Source organism: Mobula hypostoma, chromosome 29, assembly GCF_963921235.1.
Source record: "Mobula hypostoma chromosome 29, sMobHyp1.1, whole genome shotgun sequence".
NCBI classification, from domain to species: domain Eukaryota; kingdom Metazoa; phylum Chordata; class Chondrichthyes; order Myliobatiformes; family Myliobatidae; genus Mobula; species Mobula hypostoma.
The window spans coordinates 7,266,771-7,289,386 of NC_086125.1; the positions used below are offsets into that span (position 1 = coordinate 7,266,771).

General features: G+C 48.0%; 2 protein-coding genes across 4 annotated transcripts in view; one reads left to right on the forward strand and one right to left on the reverse strand.

The window, feature by feature from the left end:
- Nucleotides 1-767: 767 nt before the first annotated feature.
- On the forward strand, nt 768-19,013 carry LOC134339503 (protein crumbs homolog 3-like). Its single transcript, XM_063036083.1, has 3 exons — nt 768-1,116; nt 13,468-13,517; nt 14,656-19,013. The coding sequence occupies exons 1-3, from the start codon at nt 1,047-1,049 to the stop codon at nt 14,848-14,850; spliced, it is 315 nt and encodes a 104-aa protein (XP_062892153.1). The 5' UTR covers nt 768-1,046; the 3' UTR covers nt 14,851-19,013.
- The window catches only part of LOC134339502 (DENN domain-containing protein 1B-like), a 108,745-nt gene continuing 96,926 nt past the window's right edge, over nt 10,798-22,616 (reverse strand). The window contains exons 23-24 of one of the 3 annotated variants that reach the window (XM_063036081.1): nt 19,066-20,110; nt 10,798-12,577 (exon numbers count right to left, since the gene is read on the reverse strand). In XM_063036081.1, coding sequence (XP_062892151.1) covers nt 12,513-12,577; nt 19,066-20,110 — 1,110 coding nt within the window. In that variant the 3' untranslated portion in view covers nt 10,798-12,512. The remainder of the gene's footprint in view (nt 12,578-19,065; nt 20,111-22,616) is intronic. The other 2 variants (XM_063036079.1, XM_063036080.1) reach the window with 2 other exon arrangements.

Consider the following 22,616-nt stretch of genomic DNA (forward strand, 5'->3'; position numbering starts at 1 on the left):
TTCTTCGCAGTTTAGGGAAGTGAGAGGTGAGCTTATTGGAACAAAAGATACTGAGGAGTCATGGTAATGTTGATGTTTCCATGTTCCTCAGGTGTTCATGAAGGGCAAAATTTCAGGGGGCTAGAGGCATGTCTTCTATTGGTCTTCTCGCCAATAGTGGTGGCTCTTTGGAATTTGCTACACTGGAGGTCACTGGAGTAGATATATTTTTGAAAGATCAGGAAACTGGGAGCTGTGGGAGAACTGGCACTGGAGTTAAAGCTTGAGGTAGATTAGCCTTGGATAGGCTTGAGGGGATAGACAGCCCTATTATTGGTCCCAAGTCCTTATATTCTATGTTCCGTCAGTTGTATCTGTAAGATAATTGAGGCATCTATACACAGGTGGGATTGTGGTCGCCTCCATTTCAGTCCTCACCAAATCCCCATGCCTATGTACTTTGTTGTGGAGGACTCTGGAGGTCAATTAATGCAATATCTCTGGTCTAAGAACTGAGGCTAGTTTTAATTATTGGGTGTTCCAGGATATTGCATGCATATTGAATGATGGAAGAAGCTCTCTCCAAATGGCTGGACCGTTTAGGAACAACTTCTTCCTCTCTGTCATTGAATTTCCTAACACTACCTCATTATTCCTTTTAAGGCACTATTTGTTTTGTAGTCCATAATAATTCTGTTTTCGTACCGTACTGCTGCTACAAAATAACAAATCTCGTAACAGTGTTAATAAACCTGATTGTGATGTGATATTTGTTTTTTGAATTGCAGAGGAAACCCAGCTATGAGGAACTTTGTATGACTTGCATCAGCTTTCCCGACGGAGCATTGAATATACTGTACAGTGCGGTGATAATTACTGGGATCCCTCGTACCACGACCACACCTGGACAAGATCTGCGTGGATCAGCTCAGATTCAACCAGACCAGGCCAAAGTTCTCGAGCCGGCCTGCAACTTTGGACTGCTGGGATCTGTAATGATCAGAACCGTCTGAGCCAAGTGTTACAAACACTGAGGGGCAGCGTGACAGGAGTTGTCCGCAGCAGCGATGGAACAGCTGCAACGTCTTCTAGTCCTTACCCTACTGGGTATAGCAACGTCTGGCAAGAGCTTTGCAGGTTCGTGTTCATGGGCTCCTCGCCTTTGGAGTTTGGGATATTGGGAAGGGGAGGGAGGAGATGAAAGGGAACAGCCCAAAACTCATTTTTAAAAGGGAGTGGAGATATCGGGATCTACTCTGATCCTCTGGGGGCTGCAGGAAATTGGGTGGAACAGATGTCTTAGAGCTACCACTGATGGTTTCTGCCTGTCACTTCTGGGTATGTCACTGACTTGTTCATGGTGATTTATCAACGCTCCATTGTTGAATCACGTGAGGACCAGGTTGGTAGAAGGTGAGTAAGGTTACCTTTGGTTCCTCCTCAGAATTCCTCCATTATTCTGTAGGTCTGCTGTGTTCCACTGGCCTGTAAAGAGAAGTTATTATTTTTGCTGCTGGCCTGTGTGGCCATTCATTGAGGATGAAGTGAAGTGACTGAGTGAGTGGGTATCCTGAATGTCGTGGGTCACAACTGTGCAGACTCGGGGCAAACATTTTGGTCGTCCAGAGTAGCAGCCCCAAACATTGACAGGTCAATGAAGAGCAGAGTACTCAGGTCACCTTCATTGTCTTCAGCCTCCCATTGCGAGTACTCGATCACGCCCTGCTTCTGGAGGATAGACTTTGCTGCAGGATCCTGAAACCAAATCTTGCCGCTAAATCGTAGACCCCTGAGTCGACGTTCCCTCCCCTCCCCATAGACCCTTGAGTGACTTCCCCCAGCTCTCTGTAGCTCAGATGGACATTTCTTCCAACCAGGTGGCAAGCACACATGTGCACCCTCTCTCAGTGCCCTGCTTATACCCTCCACCACCCCCCAACCCACCTTCCACACTCCCTAAATCACAGACACCCTGTCATCCTGCACTGGTCACTTTTATAGTTTTACTGCAGCTGTCTCATGTATTTGTGTGACTGCTTGTTTCATTATGATGGTGCCAGTAACATTATAGTCTTATATATGACATGCACCTCACACCTTGTCAGCTCGTCCATGTCCAGGCTATCCTGCTTCTCAATCGATTCTGTGACGTTGTGTGCCGGATCGTAACTGTAAGAGCTGCTTGTGACTGTATGTACTGTGTTTTGCGCCTTGGACCCAGAGGAACGATGTTTCATTTAGCCGTATGCATGTGTGTGGTTGAACGACCATAAACCTGAACTTGAACTCACCATCGGAGATGATCTTTGTGCCCTCGCTGACGACGAGAGCAGTACCAGAAGGTTGAAGGGTGGGCAAGTGTTATTCCTTTGTTCGAGGAAGTTAATCAGGATAACCCTGGGAATTGTAAATCCCTGAGTCTTGGTAGGTGTACTGGAGAGGATTCCTAGAGAAAGGAATTGCGAGCATTTGGAGAAGCATAACCTGATTAGGGATGGTGAGTAACCCCCTGGTTTAACCCTAGACTAACAACGGGACACTTTACAATGACCAGTTACAACTGGTACATATTTGGACTGTGGGAGGAAACCAGAGCACCCGGAGGAAACCCTTGCGATTGCAAGGAGAAAGAACACACTCCTTACAGACAGCAGCGGGAATTGAACCTGGGTCGCTGTAAAGCGTTGTGCTAACCACTACGCTACCACGCCTCCCCAAGATGATGGATGACACAAAGGTTGGAGTTGTGGATAATGTAGAAGGTTTTGTTGGCTACAATGATTGGTGTGCGGATGCAGAGCTGGGCTATGAAATTGCAGATGGAGTTCCGCCTGGAAAAATATGAAGTGATTCACTTTAGAACATCAAACTTGAAGAGTACAAGGATAATGGCAGGATTCTTAGCGTGGAGGAACAAAGGGGTCTTTAGGTGCACTCCACAGATCCCTCAAAGTTACTCTATAACTTTGACGGATATATGGATGTAGACTCCAAGTTGACAGGGTGGTGAAGAAGATGTATGATGTGTTTGCCTTTGTTAGTCAGACGACTGAGTTCAAGACCTGTGTAGTAAAGTTGCAGTCCTATAAAACCCTGCTCAGACCACACTTGGACCATTGTGTTCAGTTTTGTTGGTCTCATTTTGGGAAGGAGGTGGAAGTTTTAGAGAGGGTGCAGAGGAGACTTTCCAGGGCACCGCCTGGATAAGAGAACATGTCTTATGAGGAAAGGTCGAGGGAGCTAGGAGTTTTCTCTTTGGAGTGCAAGAAGATGAGAGGTGGTTTGATAATGGTGCACAAGATGATAACAGGCATAGATCAAGTGGATAGCCAGCTCCTTCTTCCCAGGGTGAAAATGGCCAATACAGGGGGGCATGATTTTAAGGTGATTGGAAGAAATTATAAGGGGTTGTCAGAGGTAGTTATTTTATTACAGAGTGGTGGGTGTATGGAACATGCTGTAAGGACTGCTGGTAGAGGCAAATACATCAGGGACATTTAAGAGACTCTTAGGCTCATGGATGAAAGAAAAATGGAGTGTTATGTGGGAGAAAAGTATTAGATTGATCTTGAAGTAGATTAAAAGTTTGGCACAACATTGTGGGCCAAAGTACCTGTATGGCACTATGTTCTAACTCACTGGAGATGAGAAGCAGGATTTATCTGATTGGTAGTGGGAATTGACTGCATCTCACTCTCACCTCCTGATGACTGTGGGCTCAACTTCCATTCAGGAGGCTAGAGTACAGGCTGAGGTGCAGCGCAGGGGGTGCCACGGTGTCAGATGGGCTGTCTTTGAATCTGACGTTAAACTAAGACCTTCTCCATGCTCTCAAGTGATGTGAATGAGCCCTGGTTTAAAGGAAGCAGCTCTGTTTTCCCTGAAACAGCCTCCCCGGAAACCTAAAAATAGTCACAAGCTGATCTTGTCCTTCCTATTGTTTACATTACAATTGTGGCTTGCCTATAAAATTTCTTCATGAGCTATTGAGAACTGTGGAATTTCCTTAAAGAGGAGTGAAGGGTGCTATAGAAATGCAGGCCAGTCTTGTTGCGAAGGGAGGAGTCCGTCTTGTTTCAGACCTCTGGAGCGCTGTTGCATGGAGAAGCTTGGCAGAGGTGTGAATTTCGGCGAATAATTAAACCCGGTGTACAAAGTGTATGTACAAAGGTGACTCCTGATGTGGAACTGCTGTAGTGAGTCAACAAGTTCAGGGCAGGAGGGAGCAGAGTCTGAGGGAAGAGAGGAGGAAGTATTTTGCCACATTTCATATGATTTTCTTAAATTATAAATAACTCAGGTTGTTAACTAGCTGACATAATCCATTGTGAGTTGTTTAATATGACCTGCGTGATGGTATTAGCCAGCCAGTGGTATGGTGGCATCAGTACCGGACTTTCAGGCGAGTGGTCCTGGGTTCGAATCCGGCCGGCTCCTTGTATCCTTGCTGGGTTGAGCATCGAGCTGGCAACTTGGCTTCAAAAGAACCAGACAAAGTGCCCCCCCCCCCCGATGTGCCACAAGGCACGGAGAGGATTAACGCGTGGTGGCATTATCCTCACCTAGAACTTTGAACAGGAGTTTTGTATATATTGACATTCAGCACAGAATAGGACTTCTGGCCCTTCGAGCTGCACTACCCAGCAATCCCCTGATTTAATTCTGGCGTAATCGTGGGACAGTTTACAATGACCAGCTGGCCTGTGGGAGGATACCTGAGCAGACGGACAAAACCCACGAGGTCACAGGGAGAACGCACGAGGTCACAGGGAGAACGCACGAGGTCACAGGGAGAACGTACGAGCTCTTTACAGGCAGTGGTGGGAAATGAACCCGCGTCACTGGTACTGTAAAGTGTTGTGCTAACTGTGCCATCCTGTTTCACTCTGAGCTGCCCATCTGGAGTCTGTTTGTGGGTTTCCAAAGACATACGGTTAGAGTTAATGAGTTGTAGGCCCGCTTGCACGAGAAGCGAGGCGACAGGATCCTCGGGCTGTGTCGATCATTGATGTGTCGGTACACATTTCACAGTGTTCCGATGTACGGCTGACAAATAGAAGCTTAAAGCATTGACTGCAGTTCCTCAGGGCAGTGACCTGGTACTGGAAGAGAACATGCTTGCTGCTTGCTATGGGGTAAGGTAGTCTGAGCGAGTGACTGTTGTAATGTTTACGGGGGCCACTGTGAGTTAGTGGTGGGGTTGTGAGTGTTCGGGCTATTGAACTGGGTTCCCGACAAGAGGGTTGCCTCGTCACTGATTGTGTCGAGCTGTCTGTGCTATCAGAACAGTTTTATTATCAAAGAATGTATAAATTATACACCTTGACATTTGTCTGCTTACAGGCAGCCACAAAGCAAGAAATCCAAATAACCCAATTTTTTAAAAAAGAAAGACCAAAAACCACTGCACAGAGAAAGGGAAAAAAACGCACAAATTGTGCAAACAATCGAAGCAAGCCAATGGCATTCCAAACCAGACTGAGTCCCAGATCCGGTCCCGGAGAAGCCGGAATAAGCCCAAGCCCCATCCCAGCTCGTCACACCAGCGCCCAATTCTCCAAACAAATGGAGAGTATCCTAGTAAGCGCCCTGATGCGAGTGGGAAAATTGGAAGTAACTAACATCAAAGATCCTCACCATCTGGGCTGTGGCATCTTCTCCCAGCTACCATCTGGCAGCTGAAGTCCCACAATCTCACCTTTGAGAATGGTTACTTCCCTTCTACCACTGAATTCTTGGACTAATGTGCACAACTGACCACTGTATTAGCATTGCTCCAACATTGACTACTTCTGTTCTAACATGTTCTTTCTTGTAAAGATCGTGTTTAATTTGTGTTTTAGTTATTTTTTTTCTTGTGAATGCTGCTTATTTGATCCAATGTATCTGTGATGCTGTAGCAAGTTTCGATAGGTACATTTAATGTCGGAGAAATGTATACAATATGCATCCTGACATTCTTTTTCTTCGCAACCATCCGTGAAAACAGAGGAGTGCCCCAAAGAATGAATGACAGTTAAAGTGTTGGAACCCCAAAATCCCCCCTCCCACACACAAGTAGCAGCAAAGCAATGACCCCCTCTCCCCTCTCCCCTCTCCCCTCTCCCCTCTCCCCTCTCCCCTCTCCCCTCTCCCCTCTCCCCCTCTCCCCTCTCCCCTCTCCCCTCTCCCCTCTCCCCTCTCCCCTCTCCCCTCTCCCCTCTCCCCTCTCCCCTCTCCCCTCTCTCCCCCCCCCCCCATGGGTGATTGCAGGAGAGTGTGCAGGGGTACTTCGTTACAGAGAGAACACCCTGCCGGGGTAGCGATACAGTCAGATACATCAGGGAAATTTAAGAAACTCTTGGATAGGCACACGGATGATAGAAAAGTGGAGGGTTTTGTTGGAGGGAAGGGTTAGATTGATCTCAGAGCAGGTTGAAAGGTTGGCTGAAGGGTCTGTACTGTGTAGTAATTTTCTGTGAATAATAAGATTGAGATTGATGTAGGATTTGTGTAAATGAATGGTTGGTGCAGACTCTGGGCCATGGGGGCTGAATCTTGGACTCTGATGCCTGTCAACCCCTCCTTGATTCTCCCACGATCTGGTACTCCTGCACAGGGAGAGATTTAATCGGTTTATTATTGACAAATGTACCAAGGTTCAGAGTTAAAAACTCATCCTGCATGTCATCCTACAAATCAACTCATTACAACAGGGCAGTGAGGTAGTACAAAACGGAACAATAAAGCACAGAATAAAGGGCTTGCAGGTCGACCGTAGGTGCAAGGTCACAAGGAAGTAAATTGTGAGATCTGGTGCATCCAAAGTAAATTAAGGCAAATATTTCCAAATCCTCTCAATATTTGCAAAGGCAGATTTTAATGTAGGAGAGCCGATGATTGAAGAGGAGGTGAGTATAGGAGAGCTGATGATCGAAGAGGAGGTGAGTAACTGCCAAGAAAAATTTGCAGCTGTTTGGGGATTGTTTTGTTGCCGGCGGTGGTGTAGTGGCGTCAGCGCAGAACTTCAAAGCGGATGGTCTGGAGTTCAAATCCGGCTGCAGAAATATCTGTGCAGAAGAAAAGCTCGGGGGGGAGGAGGGGTGATGGGTATCTTGCCACGAAAACCCCATGGACAATTAACTACACCATCCTTTGGGTCGCCAAGGGTCGACAATGACTCGACGGCTCTCAGCAACAACAATAACTACCAAATGGAGCGGTTGTTGTTTGCACAGGGTGTGTGTGATAGTCCATGGTATATGGGTGATTGCACCTTAGTAGGGCAAATGCAGGAAGACACAATACAGCAGTGTTGCTGAGCCGAGAGATCTTGGGATCCAAGTTCACAGCGAGTGGTTAGGAAGGCTTATGGAATGTTTGCTTTCATTGGTTGAGACACTGAGTTCAAAAGTCAGGAAGTTATGTTGCAACTTAATAAAGCTCTCTGGTTAGGCCACATCTGGAGAACTGCGTACAGTTCTGGTCACTCCCCTATAGGAAGGGTGTTGAAGTTTCAGAGAGGGTGCAGAAGAGGTTTACCAGGATGCTGCCTGGTTTAGAGGGCACGGGCTATCACGAGAGGCTGGATAAACTTGGGTTGTTTTCTCTGGAGCGCTGGTGGCTGAGAGATCCGGTAGAGGTTCACAAGATTATGAAAGGCATAGACAGAGTGGACAAACCTTGGGCCTGTTTGATGTTGATGAGGCAGGAGGCTGCTGAGAGAAGAGAATGGAGAAAGATTTTGATTGATTGAGCTACAGCACGGAGTGGGTCCTTCTGGCCCAGCAGCCCCCCGAGTTAACTGCAGCCTCATCACAGGACAGTTTACAATCGCCAATTAACCTCCCAATCGGTATGTCTTTCTGGACGGTGGGAGGAAACTGGAGCACCCGGAGGAAACCCATGATTTACAGGGGAGAACGTGCAAACTCCTTACAGGCAGCGGTGGGAATTGAACCCCGGTCACCTGTACTGTAAAGCGTTGTGCTAACCACTTCGCTACCATGCAGCCTGAAGTTGTGCTGCTCCTGTGAAACGGAGGTGCGAAGGAGGAAAGGATAGTTAAAGGACTAAAACTGAGAAAAAGCCTTGCTTAGAGGCATTATTCTCTCCACTGTGATTGTGTTTATGAAGCAGACCAGACTGGCTTGTTCAATGCTGACTGTAGACCAAGGGTTCCCAGCCTGGGTCCACAGGCCTCTCTGTTAATGGTAGGCGTCCACGGCATAAAAAGGGTTGTGAAGCCCTGCTGTAGACCTTTATTTGCTGTTTTGTGATGTTACTGAATGGCATACGATCAATAAAACCGAGTTGTGCGATACTGGAATGATCTTCAAGGTGTTCTAGCCACCACAGCAACATGTCTTGGCTGTCATCCTTGCTTTAAATGTGGCACGCAACCCGTGTTTGTCATGTCATCTTCGGCCTTGCTAAGCCTGAGATTTGCCATGCCACCACGTAATGTTCATCACATTCTTCACCGACTGAGGGGCACAGTGGAGAACCTGGCACTCATACTGGCCTCGGTAATGTGTAGGAACACAGAATGACCTGTACTGAGTTTCTCCGGCATTTTGAATATGTTGCACTTCAGACAGCATCTGCAGAGTCGAGACCCTTCATCGGACCGGAAAGGAAAGGGGAAGAAGGCTGAATAAGGAGGTTGGGGGATGGGGGGTGACGGGTGAGACCAGGTGAAGGGGAAGCTTGGGCGGGGGAGGGGGTGACGGGTGAGACCAGGTGAAGGGGAAGCTTGGGCGGGGGCGGGGGTGACGGGTGAGACCAGGTGAAGGGGAAGCTCGGGGGGGAGGGGGTGATGGGTGAGACCAGGTGAAGGGGAAGCTCGGGGGGGAGGGGGTGACGGGTGAGACCAGGTGAAGGGGAAGCTCGGGGGGGAGGGGGTGACGGGTGAGACCAGGTGAAGGGGAAGCTCAGGGGGGAGGGGGTGACGGGTGAGACCAGGTGAAAGGGAAGCTCGGGGGGGAGGGGGTGATGGGTGAGACCAGGTGAAGGTGAAGCTCGGGGGGGTGACGGGTGAGACCAGGTGAAGGTGAAGCTCGGGGGGGGAGGGGGTGACGGGTGAGACCAGGTGAAGGGGAAGCTCGGGGGGGGAGGGGGTGACGGGTGAGACCAGGTGAAGGGGAAGCTGGGGGGGGGGTGACGGGTGAGACCAGGTGAAGGGGAAGCTCGGGGAGGGGGTGACGGGTGAGACCAGGTGAAGGGGAAGCTCGGGGGGGGAGGGGGTGATGGGTGAGACCAGGTGAAGGGGAAGCTCGTGGGGGGAGGGGGTGACGGGTGAGACCAGGTGAAGGGGAAGCTCGGGGGGGAGGGGGTGACGGGTGAGACCAGGTGAAGGGGAAGCTCAGGGGGGAGGGGGTGATGGGTGAGACCAGGTGAAGGGGAAGCTCGGGGGGGTGATGGGTGAGACCAGGTGAAGGGGAAGCTCGGGGGGGAGGGGGTGACGGGTGAGACCAGGTGAAGGGGAAGCTCGGGGAGGGGTGACGGGTGAGACCAGGTGAAGGGGAAGCTTGGGGGGGGGGTGACGGGTGAGACCAGGTGAAGGGGAAGCTCAGGGGGGAGGGGGTGATGGGTGAGACCAGGTGAAGGGAAAGCTCGGGGGGGTGATGGGTGAGACCAGGTGAAGGGGAAGCTCGGGGGGGGAGGGGGTGACAGGTGAGACCAGGTGAAGGAGAAGCTCGGGGGGGGAGGGGGTGACGGGTGAGACCAGATGAAGGGGAAGCTCGGGGGGGGAGGGGGTGACAGGTGAGACCAGGTGAAGGGGAAGCTCGGGGGGGAGGGGGTGACAGGTGAGACCAGGTGAAGGGGAAGCTCGGGGGGGGAGGGGGTGACGGGTGAGACCAGGTGAAGGGGAAGCTCGGGGAGGGGGTGATGGGTGAGACCAGGTGAAGGGGAAGCTCGGGGGGGAGGGGGTGACAGGTGAGACCAGGTGAAGGGGAAGCTCGGGGGGGAGGGGGTGACGGGTGAGACCAGATGAAGGGGAAGCTCGGGGGGGGGAGTGACGGGTGAGACCAGGTGAAGGGGAAGCTCGGGGGGGGAGGTGACGGGTGAGACCAGGTGAAGGGGAAGCTCGGGCGGAGGAGGGGGTGATGGGTGAGACCAGGTGAAGGGGAAGCTCAGGGGGGAGGGGGTGATGGGTGAGACCAGGTGAAGGGGAAGCTCGGGGGGGAGGGGGTGACGGGTGAGACCAGGTGAAGGGGAAGCTCGGGGGGGAGGGGGTGACGGGTGAGACCAGGTGAAGGGGAAGCTCGGGGGGGAGGGGGTGACGGGTGAGACCAGGTGAAGGGGAAGCTCGGGGAGGGCGGGGGTGACGGGTGAGACCAGGTGAAGGGGAAGCTCGGGGGGGGGAGGGGGTGACGGGTGAGACCAGGTGAAGGGGAAGCTCGGGGGGGGGTGATGGGTGAGACCAGGTGAAGGGGAAGCTCGGGGGGGAGGGGGTGACGGGTGAGACCAGGTGAAGGGAAAGCTCGGGGGGGGTGATGGGTGAGACCAGGTGAAGGGGAAGCTCGGGGGGGAGGGGGTGACGGGTGAGACCAGGTGAAGGGGAAGCTCGGGGGGGAGGGGGTGACGGGTGAGACCAGGTGAAGGGGAAGCTCGGGGGGGGGAGGGGGTGACGGGTGAGACCAGGTGAAGGGGAAGCTCGGGGGGGGGAGGGGGTGACGGGTGAGACCAGGTGAAGGGGAAGCTCGGGGGGGGGAGGGGGTGACGGGTGAGACCAGGTGAAGGGGAAGCTCAGGGGGGGGGGGTGGTGGTTGAGACCAGGTGAAGGGGAAGCTTGGGGAGGGAGATGAAATGGGAAGCTGGGAAACCAAGGTCGTAGGAGAATACACTGGAACATGGGAGAGAGAAAAGGAAGAAGGGAACCAGAGGGAGGTGAGGGTAGATAGAAGAGTAAAGATAAAAGGGGAGCCTGGATGGGGGATAAAAAACAGAGAATAAAGAGGGGGAAGAAATTACCAGCTATTCGAGAAATCAAAGTTCCTGCCATCAGGTTGGCGGCTACCCAGATGGAACACGAGGAGTAGCTTGTCCAACCTGACATTGGCAATAGGATGTTGAATTGAAATGCTTGGTCACCAGGAAATCCCCCATTTTGTGGCAGATGGCGCCAAGATGCTTGACGAAACAGTCTCTCAATCTACTGGATCTCACATTTGAGACCCGCGTGGTCCTTTACGGAATAAACTTCCCAGAGCTTGCTTCTCCTCTCTATTGGCCATTTTATTGGGATCAGTGGCTGTCTTTCAGTATTTTGTCAGCAAATATCCTCATCACCAACACCGACCCAGTGCAGAGGCTATGGCAACCCCAATTTCCTTTCTTCCAACAAGGGCAGGGTGCTGCAACTCTGATGCATCTGCAGCCACTGCGGCGGCTGGAATGGGCCGCCCCACCATCCACCTAAAGTCCCCAAGCCGAGGAGGCTTGAGGCCCTTTGCACTTGGTGTCAAGTGATCCGTCTCGCATGTAGGAACAGGAAATTGGTGACATTTACGTGCTTTTACCCTGGAGCACTGCAAGCAACGATGACTAACAATCCGCAGGAAGATTTCAGCAGGTTAAACCGCGTCTGTGTATAGTGGGTGTGGGGAGGAATTCATGTTTCAGGTTAAACCCCAGAAAAGAATGATGCTGTGATTGAGTGAGGGGTAAGTTTACCAAGGTGATTGACTGTACTCTTAATGGTCACATTACAAGGAGAGATTGGACTGAGTTTTATTCTATAGAATTTAGAACAATCTGGGGTATTTTAACTTACTTTATTGTCGCCAAACAATTGACACTAGAGCGTACAGTCATCACAGCGATATTTGATTCTGTGCTTCGCGCTCCCTGGATTACAAATCAATAGTAAATATTAAAAATTTGAATTATAAATCATAAATTGAAGACAGAAAAGGGAAAGTAAGGTAGTGCGCAAAAAAAGAACCGAGACGTAGGTCCGGATATTTGGAGGGTACGGCCCAGATCCGGGTCAGGATCCGTTCAGCAGTCTTATCACAGTTGGAAAGAAGCTGTTCCCAAATCTGGCCGTACGAGTCTTCAAGCTCCTGAGCCTTCTCCCGGAGGGAAGTGGGACGAAAAGTGTGTTGGCTGGGTGGGTCGTGCCCTTGATTATCCTGGCAGCTTTGCTCCAGGATAACTTTGTGATATTAAGGATTATCTGAAGAGATGGCTGTTGTTATTTCTGCATACTGGGGGAATCCAAATTCCAAAAATAGTGCCAGACCTTTCCAAAGTGGGATTGGGGTATATTTTTGTGCTGAAAAGTCAGCTTTGGGACTTGTTGCGAATATCTGTAGGTGGAGCGTTAATTGTTGACCTTTAAGTGTGAGTGACATTGTGGCTGTGAAAACAGGTAAGAGTATCCTGTGGCCTCTTGCTCCCCAAATTTATCTCGCTATCTACAAGAGTACAGCGTCCTGATGAAAGGTTTCGGCCCAAAATGTCGGCTGTTTATTCCCATCAATAGATGCTGCTTGACCTGCTGAGCTCCTGCAGCATATTGTGTGTATTGCTTTAGGTTTCCAGCATCAGGAGTATCTTTGTGGCTTTGTTCCCCTGGAAGGCTGCATGGTTCTGAAGGGCCAAAGAGCCTCTGTTATAATAAAAGAAACTGCAGTAAACCCTTAGCTGATCAGGTAGCATCGGTGCAAAGAGTGAGAGTTAAATCATTCATTCTGTTTCTCTCTCAATAATTGCCGCTTGATGGCTGAGATTTTCACCGCTTTCCAGTTTTATTTCAGATTTTCAGCATTAGGAGCTTTTGTAATTTTCATTTTGGTGGCGAGCAAGACAAAATGCGATGTTAGCGTTCATTTCGAGAAGATAAAAGTAAGGATGAAATGTTGAGGCTTTATAAGGCACTGGTGAGGCCTCGCTTGGTGTACTGTGAGCAGTTTTGGGCCCCTTGTCTGAGAAAGGGTGTGCTGACACTGGAGAGGGTTCAGAGAAGGCTCACAAGAATGATTCTGGGAATAAAGGATTTACCATTTGAGGACTGTTTGAGGTCTCTAGGCCTGTATTGACTGGAATTCAGAAGAATGAGGGGGGTATCTCATTGAAACCTATCGAATGTTGAAAGGCTTTGATAGAGTGAATGTAGAGAGGACGTTTGCTACGGTGGCGGAGTCTAGGACCAGAGGGAACAGCCTCAGAATAGAGGGACGTACTTCAGAAAGCAGATGAGGAGGAATTTTTGGACCCAGGGAGTGGTGAATCTGTGGAATTTGTTGCCACAAGCAGCTGTGGAGGCCAAGTCATTGGGTTTATTTAAGACAGAGGTTGATAGCTTCTTGATTAGTTAGGACATGAAAGGTTACCAGGAGAAGGCAGGAGGTTGGGACTGAGAGGGAAAATGGATCAGGAAAATGGCGGGGCAGACTGATGTGCCAAATGGCCTAATTCTGCTCCTATATCTTATGGTTTTAATACTTAATTTGCTTGATTATATTTAAAAAATAAAAATCTTTTAATTTTTCACGACAGAGGACAACTCGACTTCAAATACCACACCACCAGTGAAATCTGAAACATCGGTAAGTCTCCCTCTTTTCACTTGGTATTCTCTGTGTTCGAATGTCAGGCTTTGACGCTGCCTTGTGTGTGAGTGGCTTCAGCCTTGCATCATTGAGTGAAGGTTGGGCATTTACCAAGGCCAGTCAGCATTCAGTCACCTCTTCCTGTTTGCAAGTTTTGTCTGTGTGCCTTCAGATAAAAAAAGGCCCATCATTTCTCAACCAGCTGGTGGTCTCTGGGTCACTTGATGCCACTGAGAATTGTTTGCTTTACTACAAGAACAGTGAGACTGGTGTTTGTGAACACCTTCCAGCATCCAGTGGTCTGTTTGTTTATTTATTGTGATACCAGATGGAGCAGGCCATCCTGGCCTTCGAGCCACGCTGCCCAGCAAAACCCGATTTAACCCTAACCTAAGCATGGGACAATTTACAATGACCAATTAACCTACCAGCCGGTACGCCTTTGGACTGTGGGAGGAAACTGGAGCACCCAGAGGAAACCCACGTGGTCACGGGGAGAACGTAGAAACTCCTTACAGGCAATGGCGGGAATTGAACCCGGGTCGCTGGGACCTGTAAAGTGTTGTGCTAACCACTTCGCTACCATGACACCCTTTGTCAGGATGTTTCCAATACTGATTTCAGATGAGAACTGACAGGGTTGTCTGGACTGAACTAGGAGGTTGACAGAAATCATCAACCTTGTATGCGTTGAACTTGTAGTTTTGGGCTGGACCAGCTGAAGGAGTTCGACGTGGACCTTCAGTGGTTCCTTGTTAATTCTGGCACTGTGAGTTCCTGTCCTGCCTTGGGGTTGGGAGGAGCGGCTGGGGATCAGCTACATGTAATGCTACCCCAATCCCTGTCAGAGTTCCATGCCTTTCTCTGTACTGCTGAAATTCGGTAGAGAAGTGCTGCAAAGACTGGCCCAACAGAGGCAACAGGAGGTGAATGCTCGAGGAGGAGTCACTGGAGGTAAAAGCTGGAGAATGTGAATATGTGGTGCTTGCTTTTTGCTGGCGAATGGGGATAAGCAAGAGGCAACGGGATACAGTGAGGAGGGGTAACTGACTAGCATGGGCTTGGTGATGTTGGGGTAGGAGGTTTGTGAGGGGCGAGTTCTTCACTGACCTGTGCTCATTCTGGGTTCTAACAGATCGCCGCCATCGTGGCTCCTTGTGTGATCGGGGGCGTGCTGCTGATTGCGATCATCCTCACTGTGGTTATCATAAAGGTGAAGGGGAAGCGCAGGGAAGAGGGTACGTACAACCCCAGCCAACAGGAGCAGGTTGGAGCACGGACACAGATCAACCACGGGCTGAAGCTGCCACCCGAGGAGCGTCTCATCTAGCCAAGCTCCCGCCGCAGAAGATATCATGAGGACTGCTGTTCAGATTATTGGAGTGAAAGTCTAGCAACATTTCTTGTTTCTTTTGGGAATACCATTAATTACAAGACAGATTCTGTGACCTTTCTCCTTTTTATGCATTGCTCTTTGTGGGTCTATAGGCCAACGATGGTCTGCGGGATCTGGTCAGTTGTTGCTATTTCCCCTTGGCCCTTACACCTTTTGGTTAGGACTGGACTGGTGCATTTCCACTACCCTGCAGCTCTCGGTGTCCCAGCTACAAGTGACAACTTGTGGACTGTTGTGTGCGGGTGCTGTGATAACAAGAGAGGTGAGACTTGTGATGGATTTGTGGGGTGATGGGAGGGCGGGAGAAAATGGTTGAAAGTGCTCCCAAAAACCTTTGGATGAGGGGGCTAGGCCGCGTTGTACCTGGGTCTGTGTCGTATACCATGAATTAGAAATAGACCTAGAACCAATGGAGCATCTCTCCCACAGCTGAAACAGCAGTGCAGTGAACTGAGAGTGGGTACTTGGCAGCCAGAAGTAACATTTGTTAGTCTCACTAATATTAATTTCATCCATTAGTCTATTTCTTCCCATACGAGGCACTCTTCATATTGTTAAGTTGTGTCAATCCTTCCTGGTAGAAAGTTGCAGATCTCAGTTATACCGGTTGTTTCTCAAAGGCCCATGTAATTTAAAATTTCTTTTGAAGGACCCTTGTACTGGAAACTACTGGATTCTCCAGTTTGGCCCGTTGTGTTTTGGTAGTTCAGTATTAATGTAGTATAATTAACTTTAGGATGCACCAGCTCTTGTGTGTTGCTGGCTTCACTCATACCTTGCTGCACAGATTTGCTCTGCAGACACTAATAGGCTTTTTAATCAAGTGGGTCCTCTAAGGTGGAGATTGTTGGACACTGGACAATGCCTTGAAGTCCATTGGTGAGTGAAAAAGGACTATAAGCAAAGAATTCGAAGATTAGTGGGCATTGCACATATTTATCTAGTGCTTTCATGGGAAATTTATAAATGCTTTTTCCTATTGATAACTTTGATGCAGCTATCTTGCACTAGACAAATATTTTGTATATAGAAAGGGAACTAAACTAAATTCAACAAAGGCACCAGCAAAACAATTTCTCTGGATCACAGCTGCTTTCAGTGACATGTGAAGTGAAAGGCAAAGTTAAATCTCTTCCTGGTTAGGAAGCTAATTGCCGTTATGTAGACACTGAATTAGGTTCTATCAGGGCCCAAACAATGTTTAGCCAACACACGCAGCAATCACACTGAGATTAAGACATTCTTGTAATAGTATTTTGACTTCTCATTTTTTTCTATAAAAGTCAGAAACTACACAATCTGTATTGTCATCACTAGTGTGCACTTTATCTAGAAAATCACTTATTGTTTTTGACTTTTTCTCTATGATTGATTGTTTAAATGAATAATAGAATTATGTTCTGTAAACATGGTCATTCACCTTCTCAGCAGGGATTGTGTCTAGGAGCAACTTACAGCAACTTGATTAGAGCATTCAATATTTAACTCAATGCCATGCATTCAACTGAAGTGTTGACCATTAACGGGCCGAAGTCTAGGTCTAGTTATCCTGTTGCACTGTTAGCTTCACCTGAACAATTGATGTGTGTCTGTAAAACAGGATGTCAGTTAATTTTGTGGATAGTGAAACAAAAGATGGAAGTTATGTGCTAACAATTGCTATGATTTTAAAAACTACTCCTGAAGTGGAGCAGAATGTGTGCCTGAACAATTAAAACTGGTGCTTGCTCTGGATGCTGGGAAACTTAAAACCAGGTTAAATATCCACATGGCCACCACATAATCGATCCTAGCTGCATTTGAATCTCAAAGAGCTAAGCTGCTGGGAACCCGAAACAGAAGGAAGCGATGGCGGGAGCAGTCAGCAGGTTCAGCATCGGCAGCAGGAAGAGAACCATTTGCAGTTCGGGTTAAGACAACTGAATAGTTTTCCCCAGTTGTGCTGTTGTGTCTTTTTATATGTAGGCAAAATTTTGGGGAATTTTAACCCTTTGAAAGTAATTAATGTTTTGATGCATTGATTAGTCAGGACATGAAGGGATATGGAGAAAAGGCAGGAGCCGAGAGGGAAATGGATCAGCCATGATGAAATGGCGGAGCAAACTTGATGGGCCAAATAGCCTAACTCTGTCCCAGTGGCCACACATTTTAATTCCACGTCCCATTCCCATTCTGATATGTCTATCCACGGCCTCCCCTACTGTCAAGGTGAAGTCACACTCAGGTTGGAGGAACAACACCTTATATTCCGTCTGGGTAGCCTCCAACCTGATGGCATGAACATTGACTTCTCTAACTTCTGTTAATGCCCCTCCTCCCCTTCGTACCCCATCCCTTATTTATATCCCCCCCCCTTTTTTTCCTCATTTTTCTCCCTCTGTCCCTCTCCTACTCTCCACCCTCCTCTTTCTCCCCAGGCTTCCAGTCCCACGATCCTCTCCCTTCTCCAGCCTCGTATCCCTTTTGCCAATCACCTGTCCAGCTCTTAGCTCCATCCCTCCCCCTCCCACATTCAAATCTCTTACTATCTCTTCTTTCAGTTAGTCCTGACGAAGGGTCCCGGCTTGAAACATCGACTCTACCTCTTCCTATAGATGCTACCTGGCCTGCTGCGTTCACCAGTATTTTTTGTGTGTGTTGCCTATATCTTATTGTCTTATTTACTAATTGATTCTGAATTTGCACTCCTTTGTAGCTCTGTGTATTTAACTTCCAATTTAAAGAGGCAGTCAAATGATCTTTTATGCACATCTTTATTCTGAGAAGGCAAGTTTATTTCATCATCTGCATTGACAAATGAGGTTCTTGTCAATTCATACCATTTTCCAGACACTTAATCCACAATCTTATACCATATCTGGTCATCAGAGTACCGAGTCACTATATTTAAGTCTTCCTCACCATTTCCCATCAGAGATTTCAGCGCTGCTGAGTCTAAAATAAATGTGCTGTCTTATTTGGAATGTCTTTGATACAGGTACAGAACTACATGGCACAGAATTAACTAGTTCAGAAACCAGTGAAAGTCCAGGCTTACTCCTTTAACTGGGGCTGCATGCTTTGGTAATACTGCACTTGGATTGAGTGAGAGAGATTTTGGAGGACTGAGGTAGGTTTTCCATGGAGGAGTTGAAGAGATGGTTTGGATATTTTAGCACCTGCAACATACAAGGATTACTGCACTATTGAAGTGACTGATAACATCTTGTGGATAAGATGTTATCAGTCAGAGCTACATGGAGCTATTTCAAAAGTGGGTTGGGGGATGCTGAGGTGTTAGGAAGGTGTGTACGCAGCAGGTCAATAAATATCCATTACTTACTGCTTATTTTTCAAATAAACAATGGAAGATCTGATTCCCTGTCTCTCCACAACCGTGACTACAATTCAGAAACCATGGCTCTACTTTGAAATATCCTCAATTTGTGACAAGGATGACATATCATTTCCTCTTGAACAAAACATTCCCTCTGATACTTGCTGCTCCATTCCCCCTACCAGGCCACCTGAGACACGTGAAGCCAGCAGCCTTTCAGGGCTGTATTTCTCTTGGTTGAAACTATTGAAATAATACAGATTTCCGAATGGACAATAAACCCTGGAACATGACCTCATTTGTACATGTGCCTTTTTTTTTTGGTTCTCTGTTTGCTCTAACTATTTAATATGTATTATTTATTTAAAACTGTAGATTTTTATTATTGTGTATTGCAATGTACTGCTGCCGTAAAACAACAAATCCCGTGATGTATGTCAGTGATATTAAACCTGATTCTGATTCTAACTCTGAGCACAGCTGCTGTGCACCCCACTCTTAAGTTCATGCAATTTTGAAATTACACTAGCATAGCCTAACTTTTGAAATGTCAATTCCCGACCATCAATAGCATCAGCTCAAGCTCTTGATGACTTTGGGGGAAAGAACTCTCCTTTTCCCAGCACACTTAAGAAGACGTGTCAAGGTAATGATTATTATATGAGACACGGGGAGAGCTGGTGCTTGCCGAGCCAAAGAAACAATCGATATTGACATTCAGTCACTGAGGAAGGATTAGATCATCACTAGTGGGGGACAATATATAAGTTTAATCAGCTCCTAGGATTCAAATCTCTTTTTCAGCTCTGAAACCTTTTTAGGTGTGGTAATACCTGGATCATTCTCCACTGGTGACGTAGATTTTGCTTTCTGATCTTTCTGCTCCTCTGATGATACTGTTTCTGGCAGCCTCCCAGCATCAGCGACAGATTTGCCTGGCTCCTCCTGCCATTCGATTTTTCCAGATCTGCTCAAGGCCCCAGTAGCTAAGACAGATACTGGGCGGACCTTCCCTCTGCTGGGCTCGAGCCTTTGTTCCCCGGCGCAGGCTTGGAAGTAGGACAGCACTGACTGCACGCTTGGGCTGGCTGCCTCCTCGCTGGCGGCTGGGACTGTGGGATCGCCTGGGGAGGCCTCCTCAGTCTGGGCCTGCACAGTAGACTCAGCACTTTGACTGCTGGGGCTTCTCTCATTCATAGCATGGTTGCCTCCTTCCCTGCTTTCAAAAGCCTGTGACATTGACCTACCCCTTAGTCTTGATGTTTTAGGAGCTGTTGGTGGAAGTATCAGCTCAGGTTTTCCTTCTTCACATGTTGCCGGACTTTTAACTTCTGTCACCTCTGCTTCTTGACTTTTACAGTTGCTGACTTCCTCTTTAGAGGGTTTCATCTCACTGATCTCTGAAGGCAAACTGAGGGAGCCCGAGTCCTCAATTAGCACATCATTCCTTGCCTCGCTCTTGCCCAACTTGGGGGCTTCATTTTCAGCCAATGTTCTGCTGGGCTGAATTAGTGGTGATCCCTTATCCCAGTGAATCCCTGTACACTTGTCATTCTCTTTGACAGCTGGTGAAACAGGCAAAGAGTCCTCCAGTGACCCAGGATCCTCTGGATTACTGCTGCTTGGAGTATTGAGGTTCAGAGGCTGCAGCTCTGGGGATGTTATGTTTTCATCATGGCTTGAGACACTCCCGGAATCTCCAAGGTCTGCTTGGCTGGTAGACATTGAGGACCTGCCAGATGTTTCCTCCAGTGAGGCTGACAGGGACGTCATACACTCAGCGGAACCATCAAGACCCCACATCTGGGACTTCATGGGTTCAGATTCTCTCCTGCTCTTGAAGTTGATGTCCTCTTCGCTGGGGTTGGCACCTTTGACCTGCAGACACAAGAACATTTGTAAATTTCATCTCACCGTGAATATCCAGGGTAACTTGGTGAGCTTGAACAGCATGAAGTCAGCATCCCTCACCTCTCCTCTCATTGTCCCTATCCAATTATGTGATGTTCTACAGGTTCAATTCCCATTGCTGCCTATAAGGGGTTTAAACGTTCTTCCCGGACTTTTGGGTGCTGTCGTTTTCTCCCACAGTCCAAGACATTTTGGTGGTAGGCTAACTGGTATTGTAGAATTGTCCCACGGTTAGGCTAGGATTAAAATAGGGGGTTTGCTGGGCAGCATGGCTCGATGGGCCAGTTCCACACTGTGTGTCAGTAAGTAAATAGCAGCACATGTTACACACAATGTGTATTTAGTCTCGAAGAAATTAAAACCCAGTGCTGGAGAGTGTATTTTACTTGGGGTGCTGGACCTTTGGCACAAGTTAAGCGTGGTAACTATTGAGTACGCAGCAAAGTTCCACAGGGTATTCCCACCAGAAGGGGCCCATTCTGATCAGTGAATCAACAATGTAAAAAGTAAAGTTCAAATTTCTCCAAGGTAGGTATAGGGTTTGAACTCATCACAATAAGAACTTTGAAATCAAAAACTCCCCTCAGTAAAGTGACTCCAAGCTGGTTGGAAAATCCAACAGCATTTCCTGAGGGAAGAATAGCCATCTGTACCCACTCATAAAGGGAGGCTTGGAATTGATATCTGAGTAAGTTACAGCAACCCTCAGACCTGAGGCACCACAGGAAGTGCTTCTACCCCACAACGTCAATGATCAGGTTCACTCCTGACGTTGGATGCTGTCTGTGTGGAGTTCACATGCCCTGTCTCTGGCTGCAGTACCCATCCCCCCCATCCCGAACACTCGCTGGGACGGGTGCTGTAATTAACACTCGTGTAGGTGACTGGTGGGAGAATTAGAATGGGGTTGATGGGCATACACGATTGAATGAGTTGCAGGAAAATTGAAGCGGGATGGGGGGAATCTGTAAGTTGGCATACATACTGACATTGGAGAGGGTTCAAAGGAGGTTCATGAAAATGATTCCCAGATTAAGAGGAGCATTTGATGGCTCTGGGCCTCTACTCGCTGGCATTCAGAAGAATGAGACAGGGGTCTCCTTGAGACCTACTAAATGTTGAAAGACCTTGGTAGAGTGGATGTGGAGAGGATGTTTTCTTTGGTGGATGAGTCTAAGACCAGAGGACACCGCCTCAGAATAGAGGAGCATCCTTTTAGAACAGGGATAAGGAGAAATTTCTCTAGCTAGAGAGTGGTGAATCTGTGGCATCTGTTGCCACAGATGGCTGTGGAGGCCAAGTCCTTGGGTATATGTAAGGCAGAGGTTGATAGATTTTTGATTAGTCAGAATGTGAAGGGATCCAGGGAGAAGCCAGGAGATTGGGGCTGAGAGGGAAAATGGATCAGCCATGATGAAATGGTGGAGCAGACTCGATGGGCCAAATGGCCTAATTCTGCTCCTATATCTTATGGTCTTATGCAATAAGCTGAATGGCCCCTTGTGTTATAAGAATATGCAAGGAAACAAAATTACTGGGAGCTTCAGTTGGACAAAAAAAAGCTGAGTTTGCCAGCGACAAGCATATACTAAAATTGATATAAGGAAATAATCATATAATCTGTTTTGAATGATCAGAGAATATTACAGCACTGAGTCTGCAGTGTCATAACACCAATCCACTGTTCCTCCTCTGCAGCTATGCAAATTATTCTCTCTACCACCCAACCAATTTTGCCTTGAAAGTCCTGATTGTTTCGGCTTCCAGCACACACGGATGATGAATGGCAGATCCATTGGTATGGCATAGACTAGATGGGCCGAAGGGCCTGTTTCTGTGCTGCAGTTTTCCATGACTCAATCTTAAGCACACTTGGAGTAAAAGAACATTCTTCTTCATAAGACATAGGAGCAGAATCAGGCCATTCAGCCCATCAAACCTACTCCACCATTCCATTATAGCTGATTTATAATTCCTCTCTACCCCATTCTCCTGGCTCCTCCCTGTAATCTTTGATACCCTTACTAATCAAGAACATATCAACCTCCACTTTAAATATACACACATTCACCACTCTCTAGCTAAAGAAATTCTTCTGCATCTCTGTTGGGAAGGGACATCCTTGTATTCTGAGGCTATGCCCTCTGGTCCTAAACTCCCTCACCATAGGAAACATCCTCTCTATGTCGACACTATCCAGGCCTTTCAATATTCGGTAAGTTTCAATGAGATGCCCACTCCCCCATTCTCTGTGCTCCAGATCTGTACACCATTTACCTCTATCTACTCTAGCTAAACTAGTCAGGATCATATACATCTTGTTAAATTTCTCTATGGAATGTTTTTTGCTCTAAAGAAAGCAAACCCAGATTCTGCAGCCTAACCTTATTGGTAATATCCCTTCTATCCAGAACTATTTTCGCATTCTTTAGACCTTCATGTTCTTCCAACATTGTGGTGTCCAAAAATGGAG